The 15961-nt window shown below is 47.1% G+C and overlaps 1 protein-coding gene across 1 annotated transcript; it reads left to right on the forward strand.

Annotated features, from left to right (window-relative positions):
• Nucleotides 1–1788: 1788 nt before the first annotated feature.
• LRRC74A (leucine rich repeat containing 74A) lies at nucleotides 1789–15609 on the forward strand. Its single transcript, XM_073609551.1, has 13 exons — nucleotides 1789–2781; nucleotides 3808–3983; nucleotides 4326–4433; nucleotides 4499–4592; nucleotides 7920–7969; nucleotides 8610–8691; nucleotides 8784–8869; nucleotides 9064–9258; nucleotides 11251–11346; nucleotides 11635–11778; nucleotides 12448–12552; nucleotides 12844–12929; nucleotides 14569–15609. The coding sequence occupies exons 1-13, from the start codon at nucleotides 2481–2483 to the stop codon at nucleotides 14963–14965; spliced, it is 1920 nt and encodes a 639-aa protein (XP_073465652.1). The 5' UTR covers nucleotides 1789–2480; the 3' UTR covers nucleotides 14966–15609.
• The last annotated feature ends 352 nt before the right edge of the window (nucleotides 15610–15961 follow it).

Below are 15961 nucleotides of genomic sequence, written 5' to 3' on the forward strand. Positions count from 1 at the left end.
CCCACTGATCCCCAGGGACACCCCCGGCAATTATTTCTAGGATGACCCCCCCCCATACTGATATCTCCAGGGACACCCCCTCCCCCAGCAATTATCTTTTCGATGACCCCCCCCCCCCCCGCTCCACCTCACTGATCCCAGGGGACACCCCCTCCCCCAGCAGTGATTGCCAGGATGACCCCCCGCCACCACCCCACTGATCCCCAGGGACACCCCCGGCAATTATTTCTAGGATGACCCCCCCCCATACTGATATCTCCAGGGACACCCCCTCCTCCAGCAAATATCTCTGGGATGACCCCCCCCCCTCCGCTCCACCTCACTGATCCCCAGGGACGCCCCCTCCCCCAGCAGTGATCTCCAGGATGACCCCCCCTCCTTCACACTGATTCCCAGGGATGACCACCCCACTGATCCCCAGGACACCTTCTCCCCCAGCAGCGATCTCCAGGATGACCCCCCCCCTCCATCCCACTGATCCCCAGGGATGTCCCCTCCCCCACACTGATCCCCAGGGACACCCCCTCCCCCAGCAGTGATCTCCAGGATGACCCCCCCTCCTTCACACTGATTCCCAGGGATGACCGCCCCACTGATCCCCAGGACACCTTCTCCCCCAGCAGCGATCTCCAGGATGACCCCCCCCCCTCCATCCCACTGATCCCCAGGGACGTCCCCTCCCCCATACTGATCCCCAGGGACACCCCCTCCCCCCAGCAGCGATTTCAAGGATGACCCCCTTTCCCCCACACTGATCCCCAGGGACACCCCCTCCCCCAGCAGTGATCTCCAGGATGACCCCCCTCCCCCACACTGATCCCAAGGGACATCCCCTGCCCTGCACTGATCCCCAGGGACATTCTTCTACCTGATACACTCATCATCAGGTACCCCCTGTCCCCCCAACTGATTTCCAGAGACACTCCACTCCCCCAAGGGTCACACCCTCTCCCTAAACTAATTTCCAGGGACACCCCTGTCCCCCCAGCAGTGATCTCCTGTTTGACCTCTCTCCACCCCACTGATCCCCAGGGACACCCCCGCCCCCACACAGGTGTTCAGGGACGCCCCCTTCCCTCACACTGATCCACAGGGACACCCCCTTCCCTCACACTGATCCACAGGGACACCCCCTTCCCCCACACTGGCCACCCCCTCCATTCCCATACTGATCTCCAGGGTGACCCCTTTCTTTATAGAACATGCACTGATGTTCTGGGTCAGGTTATGGTTGGTCTGAGGGACATTCAGTGCAACATGAGCTCCGGTGGTGGTAGAGGGACAGTTTGTACACTATGGGGATGGGATGAGCAGTTGGGGCACTATGAGGTGTGGGGGGGGGGGTAGAATCCTAGAAAGTTTCTGCTTCCTCCTTCCTTGATTACTGAGATAGCCCAGGAAGGTGATGGGATCAGGTAATATATTAAGTATTGGCTCTGAGCCCAGGCAGGTGGTGCGGGTTCAGGTGACATATCAAGTGTCCGCTTTAAACCAAGGCAGGGGGTGCAGGTGATGGGGGGGGGGGGGGGGGTTGAATGATGGAGTCAAGTGACATATCGTGTACCGGTGCTTCGTAAGCTGATGTCATTTGACTGGCGTCTGTCGCACATTGGGAAGAAGATGGCCAAACTGTGTGAGGAGATGCAGAGTCTGTCATTGTGTCCTGGTGATGTGCAGAGTTGGGCAGATCCGTATGATACTGACCTGGAGCCAGAAGGTGAGTACAGAAGAGGGTCCTGAGTACTGGAGAAGGGAGGGGAGCATTGGAGGGGGGGGGGGGGGGAGTACAGGAGAGTAGGTGGTGATTACTGGAGAGGTGGGTGAGGGGGCTGAGTACCAGAGAGGTTGCAGAATAGTGGAAAGGGGATGTTGCTGAGAGATAGATGAGTACCAGACAGGTTGGTGAGTAGCGGAGAGGGAGGTGAATACTGGAGAGGAAGATAAGTATTGGAGGAGTAAAGCCCCATACACACTATCAGATTTTCTGCTGATTTTTGTCTTCAGATTTACCAAAACCATGTAGTGCAAGGGCCTGCCTGAATTGCATACAAATTGAAACTCCTAAGGTTTGACGTCATATTATATGGTTTTGGTAAATCTGAAGGAAAAAAATCAGCAGAAAATCTGATAGTGTGTATGGGGCTTTAGTGAGAACTGGGTCGGGGTCGGAATACTGGTGGCGGGTACCAGAGAGGTTGGTGATTAATGGAAAGTAGGAGTGCAACGGATCGTCATCGATCCGTGATCCGATCCGCGGAGGTTGATCCGTACGGGACACCCGCGATCCGCGGAGCGCTCTGTGGCCTCGGCTTCAGCCTAGCTCCGGAGCGGTCATCTTGGTACACCCGGCGGCCATTTAGCACGTGATCGCTCCGTCAAATGACGGAGCGATCCACTTGTAACAAACCGGCGTCATGTCATGACGCCGGTACCTCTCTCCCCTCCGTGTACTGATCTGTACAGTGGAGGGGAGAGATCGGATGGCAGCAGTGACAGTACTCTGCCATGCCCTGCCAATACTCTTCCATACCCTGCCAATACTCTTCCATACCCTGCCAATACTCTTCCATACCCTGCCAATACTCTTCCATACCCTGCCAATACTCTTCCATACCCTGCCAATACTCTTCCATACACTGCCAATACTCTGCCATGCCCTGCCAATACTCTTCCATACCCTGCCAATACGGAGATTGTGGATATTACAGTGGGGGAGATTTTTTTTTGTTGATCCGAAAATGATCCGAACCGTGACTCCTGATCCGAGGAACGATCCGAACCGTGAGTTTTTTTATCTGTTGCACCCCTAATGGAAAGGGAAGCAAGTAGCTGAGAGGGAGAGGAGTACTGGAGAGGGAGGTGAATACTGTAGAGAGGGATGAGCAGCAAAGTGAGAGATGAGTATTGGAGGAGTGAGTACTGGGTGGGGGGAGAGTACTAGAGGGGAGTGAGTCTTAAAGAGGGAGGTGAATACTGGAGGGGGGTACCAGAGAGGTTGGTGAGTAATGGAAAGGGTAGCAAGTAGCTGAGAGGGAGATGAGTACTGGAGAGGAGGGTGAGTAAGCGAGAGGGGGATGAGCAGCAAAGTGAGAGATGAGTATTGGAGTAAGGATGGGCTCAGGCATGTTTGCAGCTCCACATGCACAAGCCCGCCAGGAAGCTTACACTGCGCAGCGTTAATCACAGGCAGTAAGACGTCCCGATGCGCGGCTGCAGAGATCGGGAAATGTCTCACTGCCTGTGATTAGCGCTGCGCAGTGTAAGCTTCCTGGTGGGCTCGGGCATGTGGAGCTGCAAACACGCCTGAACCTATCCTTATATTGGAGGAGTAAGTGAGTACTGGGTGGGGGGAGAGTACTAGAGAGGAGTAAGTCCTGAAGAGGGAGGTGAATACTGGTGGGGGGTACTGGAGAGGTTGGTTAATACTGGAGAAGGAAGTGAACACCAGATAGGGGGGCAAATAATAGAGAGGCGAGTACAGGAAAGGGGAATGAGTAGCAGAGAGCGAGAGATGAGTCCCATGGAGGGGGTGAGTAGCAGAGTGGGGGCGGAGTACTGGGGGTAGCGCTGTGGAGAGGGTGGTGAGTAGTGGGGAGGAGGGTGAGTATGAGAGATGCCTCCTTCTGCCATGATTGTGTTTGGTAAGGTATATGTACACATACTGTATATGTCTGCTCACTATAGTAGTGGTGTCCGCACATGGCCAATCTGCTCTTAACTGCCTGTCTATGGGACGTTGCATGTGATTGGTTAAAGATTTGTAAATGGCCATTTTACTACATTTCTAGCTTTCACCTTCTTCTTCAGAATTAGAGCAGAGCTCTCCAGAAGACCCCCAGATAAACGTGTACCTACAGGCATGCCAGAAGGCAGGTGTCGTGCCCGTCTCATATTACCTTCGCCATATGAATGATAAATGTCTGAAGCTCAACCACCATGGACTGGGGCCCCGGGGAGCTGGTGCATTAGCCAAGTCATTGATGGTAAGTGTGACCTCACTGAATGCAGGAAATCATCTGATGAGGGACATCTTCATAAGATGAGGAGAAGCAAATGGTTTTAGCAGCCAATCCCAAAGCTGTGTATTCTATGGTGGCTTCTTCCTGTCTGTGCAGAATGATGATTGTGGCCCCTGTAGGAATCACATAAAGGGCCCCTCTTATAACTCCGTTCTTGTCTGTGCGGAGGGATTTTTGGGTCCCCTGTAGGACATAACATGCAGGGCCCCTCTCACACTTTGTTCTTGCGTGTGCGGAGAGATTTTTGGATCCCCTGTAGGACATAACATGCAGGGCCCCTCTTACAGTTCCTCTCCTGTCTTGCAGTTAAATAGCAGCATCACCCAACTGAGTCTAGAGGACAATGCCATCGGGGCTGAGGGGTTGGCGAAACTGGTGAAGGGGCTGAGAGGGAGCTGCAATATCCAGGAGCTGGTAAGTTTGTATTCATATTCAATGGTGATAAACGTTGACTCTGACACCGTGCCCCTCCATTCCAGAATCTCTCTAACAACAGCCTGAGCGAGGTTGGCTCTGAGCTGGTCTGCAAGATGATACTGGAAAACGCGTCTCTGCTCCGTATCCAGCTGGCACGTAAGTTACACCGGAAACTCAAAACCGTTGCTGTGTTAACATACATTTCATCACTTTTATCATTACATGTATGAAACAAAAGGCTAAGAGTTCTACCAGTCATGACAACATAATACTGCACTATTCATTGGTAATGTACAATATTTTGTCATTACTGGTAGAGCTCTTAGCTTTTACCCATGTTTTATAGATTGAATAAAACGTTTATAGGATTTTTTGCTACGTTCTTGTGGGCGTTTGCCTATATAAGCCTTTAGAGCATGGGCGCTCAACCTGTGGCCCTCCAGCTGTTGCGGAACTACAAGTCCCATCATGTCTCTGCCTTTGAAAGTCATGCATGTTTAACTGACAGCCTTGCAGTGCCTCATAGGACTTGTATTTCCGCAACAGCTGGAAGGCCACAGCACCCATGCTTTAGAGCAATTTTCTGGTATACAGTACATCTTAAATCCCTTCTGTGGGGAATGGCAGTGATGTTGTTCTGGGGGTCCCATACACGACAGAACCCACTAAACACTAAAGTGTCCTAGAGATGGTGGGGGAAAATTATGGATCATAGGTCAGGATAGGTTATAGAAAGTGGCCTGGGACAGTTATAGACCAGCCATTATTAACCAGGGTCCTGTGGAACCCCTCAGTTCCTCAAGAGGTTGCTAGGGGTTTCTTGAACTGTTGCTAATTGACCTCCCATCTGATGGTGTCTACATAGTTCCAGGTCCAACACTACTTGGCAGAGCTATCAGCATGACTGCAGAGGTGGCGATCTGACTACCACTGTAAGGGGAAAGATTTTTCCGACTGATTTTCAGTGTAAGGGGCATTTTCCCATTGCCTCCAATGGACTCGTTTTAGCAGGGCTTCCCGGAAACCTGAATATTATTTCAAGGGTTCCTGTGGGGTAAAATGGTTGAGAAAGAGACCATTATAGACCATGGTTGGAGAAGGTTATAGAAGCATGGTCTGGGGAGGTTATAGACAGCAGTATATAGATGTTATAGGAGGATGGTCAGGATAGATGGCAATCAAAGAGGTTAAAGGCTGTGGTCAGGGGGAGGCTGTAGATGGCAGTCAGGGTAGGTTATAGACATCAATGTGAAGCAAAGATTAAAATCACTGGGTTTAGGTTTTTTATAAACCCAACTGAATAATGTAGGTGAGAATATCAGGGTGTGATATAAAGATCTTGTCCATGGACATCTCGATCAGGTCAGATTTACGACAGCGGATCCCCACCTCATTCCAGTACAGAGAACCTTATAGGCAACACGTGACATTGCACATTCCTCTGGGAGGATTTGGCACTTCCTTTATATGTTGGCTGTTTAGCTGCAGAAATAGCTCTACAATGTATGTGGAATTTAGCAGGCTGATGGGGTAATCATGACAACTTGTCTGAGCACACAACTGTTCAGGGTGGAACTGGTCTTTGGGGGTTTTCTGGGATCAGTTCTTTCTTCAGCCAGCATAAAAAGGAATTGGGAAGAAAGATTTGTACTGGGATGAATTGGGAAGGGGGTGCTTACTCCACGTCTGACGTAAGGAAAAGTCACATGTAACCCATTTAGGGCGGACAACATTGCATAATAAGAACACAACTGATCATTTTATATGACAAAAATGCAGAGCAAATCTTACCTGTCATGTCTTCCAGTGAGGCCTAATCCTGACGTGGAACTGCAGGTGGCAGCAGCTGGGGGGTCCCAACAGAGCTCCTCCCCCTCGTCTCCCTGCTGAGTGCCTATATCAGTCTGTGCAGAATGAAGCTGCACATGCCTAAATGCAAATGTGCTCCAGGTAAACATATGCAGTGAGTGGCCACAGGTGCACAGACTCTCAGGGAGCCCCTTCTCCTCTCCAGGCATACAAGCACACGGGACACACTCCGCTATTTGCTTGTAGCTTTTTGCTGAAAGGTGACGAGCTACATCGGTACCAGATTGGTCAGACATTATTCTTTCTCTTATTAAACGTGTCACTTCGACCGGGGGAAAGTCTCCTCTTCTGTGCCGCCATCTTAAAAAATCCTGTTCATGTGCAGATGTGCCACAGGCCTGACATGGCAAAGACCTGTAGTATGTTTGCACCTGTGCTTTGTATTCTTGCGCCTGCACATACATGCTACTAGTATGTGGGTCCTTGTGGAGCCCTGCATCACATGTGCAGGAATACTCTGCACATACACAGACCTGCTGCAGGTATATGCCAGTTCCCAAATACCCACCAGAAAACCAGTCAGGTCTGCACATGTGTGGATTCTCACGAGACATATGCACCCATGAGCAAAGCTTTGCTGTCTGAGACATGTTGTGGACATCCCAGAAGGAAGCGGAGGTCCCCATGTAATTCTCGCCTAGGCGAGGTAGCAGTAAGTGCTGTGGTGCAGCACAAAAATGATACAGAATGTTTCCAAAAATTAGAAAACATTTTTCAGTTCTGTAAATGGAAAGGTGGAGGAACCAGGTAACACAAAGTTAGTTAAATGAGTTAAGACCCACTTTAACACTACGACATGGGGCGTCAAACTCAATTTAATCACGGGCCGCATCAGCATCATGGTCACCCTCAAAGGGCCAGTTATATCTGTAAGACTAGATGTCAAGAGCCCCCCCACCCCACCATCAGAAGTCAAGATTTCCCCACCCTTCCTTACATTACAGTACACCCCTCTTACCATGTGCTGCTGCCGGAAGAAGCTGGGAGCGGAGATAGGAAGCAGAAAGTGTAAAGGCTTGAGGAGGACCAGAGGAGGGCTGTAGTCAGCTGCCTGAATCTGCTGAATGCTAAGACCAGGGGAGGCAGAGATGGGGTGCCACGGCTGCACCGAGGGGTGCAGGATCTGTAGGAGGAGTTCTGTCCTTCTTTCTGCTGCAGATTGCTGGTATGGGGGGTGGCAGAGATGAGCCTCTCTCCATGGCTGCACAGAGAAGCCAAGGATCTGGCAGGGGAGTTCTGTCCTTCTCTCTGCTGCCGACCGCTGAGACAAAGTGGGGGCAGAGACGAGGGGGTGCCACAGTTGCAAAAGAGGTTTAAGGGCCACATGAAATGGCCTGGCAGGCCAGATTTGGCCCACAGGCCTTGTGTTTGACACATGTGCCTTTACAAGATATGACAGTATGATTAAGCCCATTACATAAAGCACATCAGGGGACGAAGTTACATCTGGCAAGGAAGAGAATGTCTGTCTGATTGGTACTATTAAAGCTTGTTGCAGTTCAGTAAAAAAAAATGCAGAGTGTTGTCTATATGTTTATAGGCTGCACATGCTTGTTCTCTCCATTGATCAGTACATAGATCATACTTGTTGCCATTGTTCATCTTCTTTTCCAGACAACGGATTCAATGATCAGTCTGCTAAACATTTTGCAGAAGCTCTGTCGGTAAGTGACCATCATAAGGCGTATTCTGATTCTGAGCAGTGTACAGAGGTGGCATTCTATTGTGACCAGAGAAGACACAGGAGACTGATGAAGAGCTAGGAGGTTATGGGGACAGAGGTGGCACTGGTGGTGATGGGGGTCATAGCACTACACCAGTATGCACCAGACTCTTCAGTGGCCTCCTTTGCAGAAATGACCGGCTGCTGAAATGCAATGGACAGTTCTTATTTAGGGTAGCCTGGTAATTAAGGGTCCATGGTGCCTCAGTTCTCATTTCTTGAATTGTGTGACTTTTGCTAAGAGGCAGAGGTTGCTTCTCCTGTCCTTTATCATATTTTAAGCTCTAACGAGCAGGGCCCTCTGATTCCTCCTGTATTGTATTGTAACTGTACTGTCTGCCCTCATGCTGTAAAGTGCAAACTGTTGGCGCTATATAAATCCTGTATAATAAATATATGTTGTCATGCTGGGAGGCGCAGTAAAGTGCTCATATACAGTATATTGAAGTGACATTTGTGCTCTGCCATACTGTGCACACTATTGGGATCTTCCCTCCTCTTGGTGGATCCTCTGTTAGACACATTTCCTCCATGTGCGTTTTGCTGTCTGCGGGTGATGAGCTCTGTCTGCCTTCCAACAGGCCAATTTCCGGGTGACAGTCCTGGATCTCAGCCACAATGAGTTCTGTGAGAAAGGAGGAGAGTCTCTGGGTCAGATGCTGGGTGAGTGATGTACATTGTTCAGTACAGGGAGAGATGCCGTCATATGCTGGGACCCCTCATAGTTCCTGTCTCTATTATCTGTCCCTTCACAGCTGCCAATGAGGGTCTCCAGGAGCTGAATCTGAGCTGGAATCACATTCGTATGAAGGGAGCCATTGCCTTGAGCGCCGGCCTACGGGTACCCCCTATATTTGTACACACTAACTTCAGCTACCCTTAGCAACCATATTTCACCTTTAATCAGTTTAGAGAGAGTGGAACTACCAGAGATAATTTCTGGTTGGTTGCAGTAGGTTTCTGCACAGTTTATATTAATCTTTGCTGAATGAGATGACCCAACTGTTATCAGCACTTCCTCTCCCTCTGGCACAGGTGAATGGGATGCTGAAGGTGCTGAATTTATCATATAATGGTTTCGGCAATGAAGGTGCTCTGGCACTGGGAGAATCCCTGAGAGTCAACAGTTCCCTTCTTCACCTTGATATCAGCTGCAACCGGATCAGCAATGAGGGAGTCCAGCTCTTCTGCAAAGGCTTGGAGTACAATGAGAGCCTGCGTGTTCTCCAGGTAAGATCAGTAATAGAGGGGAAACCTACAATCCCACATTGTAGGGGCCTGGTGGGGGGGGGGGGGGGGGCACAGAAAGTACTGTATTTCATATGATGTCTACCATCCGGATCAGAACTAACCAAAGAACCAGGTATGGACAGCATCAAAAGTACAGTGGAGCTCAGAGCGGGCAGCATCAGAAGGAGATCTGAGCACTGGCCAGGCAGCATGGGGAAATAACTGAGTTAGAAGCGGTGGATAGCTCTGAAGGCATAGCACTAAGTACAGACAGTACATTGGAATAACTGAACTCTGGACAGACAGTACATTGGAATAACTGAGCACAGGGCAAGCAGCACAGGTAAATAACTAAGCTCAGGAAAGGCAGCACCAGCGGAATGGCTAAGTTATGAGCAGACAATGCCAAATGTATGACGCTCAGGACAAGAAACAACATTGGAATAGGTATCTTAAAAACAGGCAGCAAAAGAGGTATAGCTGAGCTCAGGACAGGCAGCACCAGAGGTATAGCTGTGTTATGGGCTGACAATCTCAAAGGTATACTATTTAGGACGGACAGCACAGAGAAATAGCTGAGCTCAGGCAAGCAGCAGAGGAAAAGCTGAGCTCAGGACAGGCATCAACAGAGGAATAGCTGACTTGAGGAAAGGCAGAACAGAGGAAAAGCTAAGCACCAGACAGGAAGCGTCGGAGGAATAGCTGAGCCTTGGGCAGACAATGCCAAAGGTATAGTACTCTATACTATAGAACATGCAACACCAAGGGAACTGCTGAGCTTCAGACAGGAAGTAGTGTAGGATTATCTAAGTTCAGGACCGGCAGGAACAGCTGACCTTATGAAAAGTAGCACCAGAGGAATACCTGAGTTATGGGCAGACAATGTCAGATGTATAGTACCCAGGACAGGTGGCCCAGAGGAACAGCTTGCACAGGACAGGTAGCACAGTGCAATAGCTGAGCTCAGGACTGGCAACAACAGAGGCATTAGCACGAGAAATATTGAAGAAATGGATTCTGAACAGCCGCACTCCGATAAAAGCCTTTATTGTAATGAATAGTCAACATTCATGTAACAAAAGAAGCAGGACAAACAGCTGACGCGTTTCACAACATCGTGGTTGCTTAATCATTTTGCAGACAATGCCAAAGATATAGTACTCAGGACAGGCAGCACAAAAAAAAACTGAGCTCAGGACAAGTGGCAGCAGTAGACAGGCTGGGCTTAGGATAGTCAGCAAAGGGGAACAGCTGTGCTCAGAAGAGGCAACACAAGACGAATATCTGAACTCAGAACACTCGGCATTAGAGGAATAGCTGAGTTATGAGCAGGCAATGCCAAATGTATAGTGCTCAGGACAGGCAGCAGTAGAGGAATAACTGAGCTCAGGATAGGCAGCAGCAGAGCAATAGATGTGTTCAGGATCGGCTGCAACAGTGGAATAGCTGCACTCATGACAGGCAGCACAGAAGAATAGCTGAGTTATGGGCAAATAACGCCAAAGGTATAGTGTTCAGGACAGAAAGAACAGAGGAATAGCTGAGCTCAGGACAGACAGTGCAAAGGAATAGCTGAGGGCAGCATTTGAAGGTAGGTCCAAATTTGGAACAGGCTGGCAGAAAGAAAAATAAATGAACACAGTCAGAGTCTTCCTTTCATCATTCATACCATGGAAAAAATGATAGCTGCAATGTGATTGGTTATTCTGGACTCTTTTCAGAATCAATATGAGTTATGGACGGATCATACATTAAGCTATACGTTTACCATTAAATCTGACTGTGCCCTGTATATTGGCCACATTCTAAGATGGTAACAGATGACAGGTGATGAAAGCTACAACAGATCCTGAACTATCAGGCCTTTGTTCTCCGTAGCTGATTTTCCTACAGCCATTCTCTATTTGTGTGCCGGAGTTCCCAGGTATGCTGCCCCTCCATCGTGCTCTTCTGCTGCCATTTAAATTAAATCCCTCCATCCATTTATTGCAGCTCGCCAGGAACCCGCTGACAGTAGAGGGTGCCATCGTTTTGCTGAATTCTATCACCAGGAAGCCAGAAAACAGACTAGAGGACTTGGACATATCTGTGAGTTACCAGTGTGAGGATGGATGACTGCATTGAGTAATTTAGGATTTCATAAATTATCATATAAACAAATAATAATATTGGTCACTGTCACTCCTTTATATATACAGTATATATTATAAATAAAGAAACAGAACCCCCTAAACAAATGGTCTCTTCATTACCATAACAGAACAGTGAAGCACCTTGGACTTTGCACCAGCGTTGTTCTGGAGCCCAAACGGCCACATGAAGCCACCTCTACATGTGGAATAATATTACCCTAACGGTCCTCTCCCCTCTTTACAGAACGTTCTGGTCAATCCGCAGTTTCTCTCCCTCCTGGAAGCGGCATCCATCTCTCGGCCTGGACTGCGGGTTCTGTTTGCTGGAAAACAAGGATTTATCGCACAGAAACGCCCAACTCGCCCCGATCCTATGAAGGTCATCCAGGTGATGATGCCTTTTATGTCATTTATGTATAGAGCACTCAGCATATGCAGGTAATCCACGTCTTTCCGCTCTGTATGTGTCTTGATGGCTTTTCTGTGTTAGAGACGTCATCATTAGGCAAGGCTAAGGCAGGCCATAGACGGTGCAAATTGTTTTCCATCGGCCACGGGTTGCAGGAAAGAAATTGGTACATTTCCCCATCAACACAGACAGTGCTGACAGGGGAATCGCTCCTGCCAAACTATTATTTGCTCCCGGCAGGTGGGGGAACCCGCCCCAACCAGAAGAAGACCGCAATTATTGCTAGCGGCTGTAATCGCAAGTGAATCCGGCAAGCTGGTTGTAACCAAGTCGATCGATCGATAAACTTAGTACATTCAGTCTGCCCACACACGACTCAAACAGATTTGAACTGTCTATAGCCGGCCTAAGCGCTAACTGTATTGCCTGTCTCCAATAACAGTGGCAAAACTCTGAAGGGAATTTATCAAAACCAGAGCAGACAGAATCTGGATCAGCTGTGAATGGCAACCAACCAATTTCTATCCTCAGCTTGTTCAGTTAAATCTTTGAAAATGAAAGATATAAACTGATTGGCTGCTCCAATGCTGATAAATTGCCCCAATGTTCTGATCTGGTTATCTAGCATTTGGTTATTTACCCCTGCAGGACTTTCTAGATGAACGCAAATTGCGCCTGCTGGACTTCTTCAAGAACATGGATAAAGATGGCAGCATGAGTGTCCCAGTCAGCGACTTTTGTCGGTTTATTGTGGTGAGTATCCACAGACTGTATACAGCTGTCCATGGGCCATCAACACACAACCTAGCCTTTCTTTGTCATTTGTCTAGGTGTTTGGTGGCCATTCATATAAAGCCATGTCGTATTTATTAATACCGAGAATGTGCAGAATCAATGCGTGGAAGGTGTTGGATGCAGTTTTCTGTAAAGTGTTTTCACATCTCAATCATAGGATATTCACCTGTAACTTGTATGTAACACCGCCTTGCCCATGTTCCCCTTATATATAACCCTCTGTGAGCTCTGACTATCTCCTTTCCTCAGCTGTCCGGTCTCCCCCTGGATTCTGCTGAGATAGACTGTCTGGTGCAAAGGTTGGACAAACACCAGACTGGAACCATTGACTACAGGTGAGAGGATTGGATAGGCCCTCCTACAATCTTCTCATTCTTCTCTATTCTGTCTGCCTATCTCCTTGTCCATACACTCCATTGTTGCCAAGTCATGATACCCAGATTCAGAAGATATCTTCTGTGTCCAGTGTAGACACCAGTGTTCCACTTTGGCCTATACAAGGAAAGCTTTGTGTTTAAATACGATGGAGTAATCTTTCTGAAGGAGGGTTGTAGATTTGGAGGCTACAGCAGTTCTTCCAGACGTTATCCCTTGTGGGTGATGGCCCTCTATATGCACTTAAGGACCAGGCCTTTTCTGGCACCTTTTGTTTACGAGTAACAAAATCTGTATTTTTTTGTTTGAAAATGACGTAGAACACCAAAACATGATATATATATATATATATATATATATATATATATATATATATATATATATATATATATATATTTTTTTTTTAGCAGAGACCCTTTAGAATAAAATGCCGATCATTGTATTTTTTATGTTACACAGTATTTGCACAGCAGTTTTTCAAACGCAGTTGTTTTGGAAAAAAAAATACACTTTATTGAATTTGAATGCAAAAAAATGCGCCGTATAACCCATTTTTTTTTTTTTGTAAAATATAAAAGATGATGTTACGATGAGTAACTAGATACTTAACATGTCACGCTTTAAAATTGCACACACTTATGGAATGGCAACAAACTACTGTACGATACCTAAAAATCTCCATAGGCGACGCTTTACAATTTTTTACAGGTTACCAATTTAAGTCACAGAGGAGGTCTAGCTCTATAATTATTGCTCTCGCTTCAATGTTTGCAGCGATACCGCACATGTGTGGTGTGAACACTGTTTACATATGCATGGGCGACTTATGTATGCGTTCGCTTCTGCACGTGAATACATAGGGATGGGGTTTTTTCATCGCTTTTCTTTCTATTACAAGGAATGTAAACATCCCTTGTAATAAAAGTAAGGGATGACAGGTCCTCTTTATGGAGAGATCTGGGGTCTATAAGACCCCAAATCTCTTCTCTACCTTTAAAGCAAAAGCTAAATATATAATAGATTTTTTGCTATAAAAAAATATTTTTCTTCTGCCCTAGACCGTAAGTGACGTCATGAGGTTGTTCTGGTCCTCCTAGATCAGTGGTTCAGTGGGGAGATGCAGACTAGAATACTGCAATCACTGAGCAGCAAATGATATCACCTGTGATGTATTTCAGTTATCTTGCAAACCTGGCCTGTTAGTGGATTCTGAGGACCGGAGTTGAGAACCACTGTCCTAGATCATAGAGGTGATGAGAGACGATCTGGTCTCTGTTCACCTCTATGGCCAGCTGCACAAACCGTCGGATTGTTTCCTGGGGTTCAGCTTCAGCCATAACCCCGGTAAACAAACTTGCATGCCACAATGTATATGTACAGATTGCAATCGGCAAGTGGATATAGCAGATAGGTATGGAGGTTTTCTCATAATTCTGGAAGTTCAAAGTGGTACAAAATACTGTAGGAGAAGGTCACACTGTGAGAGTCCTTTGTATGGTCTAGTTGTCTTCTTCTAGAAGTCCTCTTCTGTTCTCGCTGCCCCACACCCGTTTTTTTTTTTTTAACCCATTTTCTTGTTTTATGACCCCTGATTGTTAGGAATCTGGTGGACTCTCGAAAGAAGATGGTGAGGGATCAACGAAAGCAGCAGCAGCGTAGAGCAAGAAAAGAACGTCTAGAGAAGCAGCGGAGTAAGAGAGCTCTGAAGTCGTTTCACAATGCAGTGAGAGCACTAACTCCACCCCCAGCATCCAGGGAGGCCGCGGGGAGCAATCGCAGCTCTGCTCACTTCTCTGGTTCTTCGCTGAGTTCTTGGTACCAGGAAATAGAAAACAGAGATGAAGCCAATTCTCCACAGATGCAGAACGGAGCTTCAGAAACCTTGGGGGCTGACTGCTTTTACAGTTCACAGGGAAGTCTGGGCTCTCCGTGTGTCTCCGAGCCTCAAACCCCCAAAAGAAGCTCCTCCCCTTGTTTGAGCGACCCTGGAAACTGAAGCAGCAGCCATGAAGTCATAGGCAACCTTATACCTCATCCTTTGTTTACAATTGTGCTCTGTAAATGTTCCTTTCCGGTTGTCCTCCATTTTCACCTCCAGGACTCCTCTTGTGCTGCACCTTGTGTCCAGCTCCCTCACAGAACCCTGCCTGAAAACTCATTTCCACTGGGAGGCCTATTGTATTTATGACAAGGGAATATGGTAGACCTAGAGTAAACCTTTTATAAAAAGTGGGTTTGTTTACTTTATAGGATGTTGAAGACAAGAAATGCAGCATTGCAGTACATTATTGCCTATGATATACATGTAAGTTATATGGAATATCCTCCATTGTACTGGCCAGGTATTGAAGATAAATAATCATTCAAGTAGGTCTTAAAGTTCGTTAACCCCTTCACGCCTAAGAGTAAAACAAATCTTAATGCCTAAGCACAATTTTGCAACTTTAACATTTGTTGGTAAAACCATACATATCATCACAACTACTTTGTCCAGGTGGATTATACTGCGTTTTTTTTCAGGACAAATTGGGCTTTCATTTGGTGGTAAATAGTAATGGATACCTCCTGATTTTTTTTGTATTTATTATCAAAGCAAAACTGGCCCAAAATAGTAAAAAAATATATTTTTTTTATAATCTAGCTGTATATTTGTTGTTACTACCATAACCTTCCATCGAAGAACAACTGATACCACATATGTGTATGTTATTTGTTGTTTGTACCCTTTGTATAGCCCAGAAACAATAGTGCGCAGTTTGCTTTTTTTTTGGGTTTTGTCCTACCTAAAACACACTGACAGTAACTGATACTAATTAAAAAAAAAAAAAATCCTGCCCAAAATATACTGACCCTGACCTTTGACCCTTACTTGACCCAAACACTAATCCTGGCACTGACCTAGATCAAACCTTGATATAGGTATTTTTTTTCTTTATTTTTTTATATTTATAAAAAAATATTTACACACACTTTGTATCCTTCTCTCTCCTTG

This window comes from Aquarana catesbeiana, linkage group LG13 (assembly GCF_042186555.1).
Source record: "Aquarana catesbeiana isolate 2022-GZ linkage group LG13, ASM4218655v1, whole genome shotgun sequence".
Classification (NCBI taxonomy): Eukaryota; Metazoa; Chordata; class Amphibia; order Anura; family Ranidae; genus Aquarana; species Aquarana catesbeiana.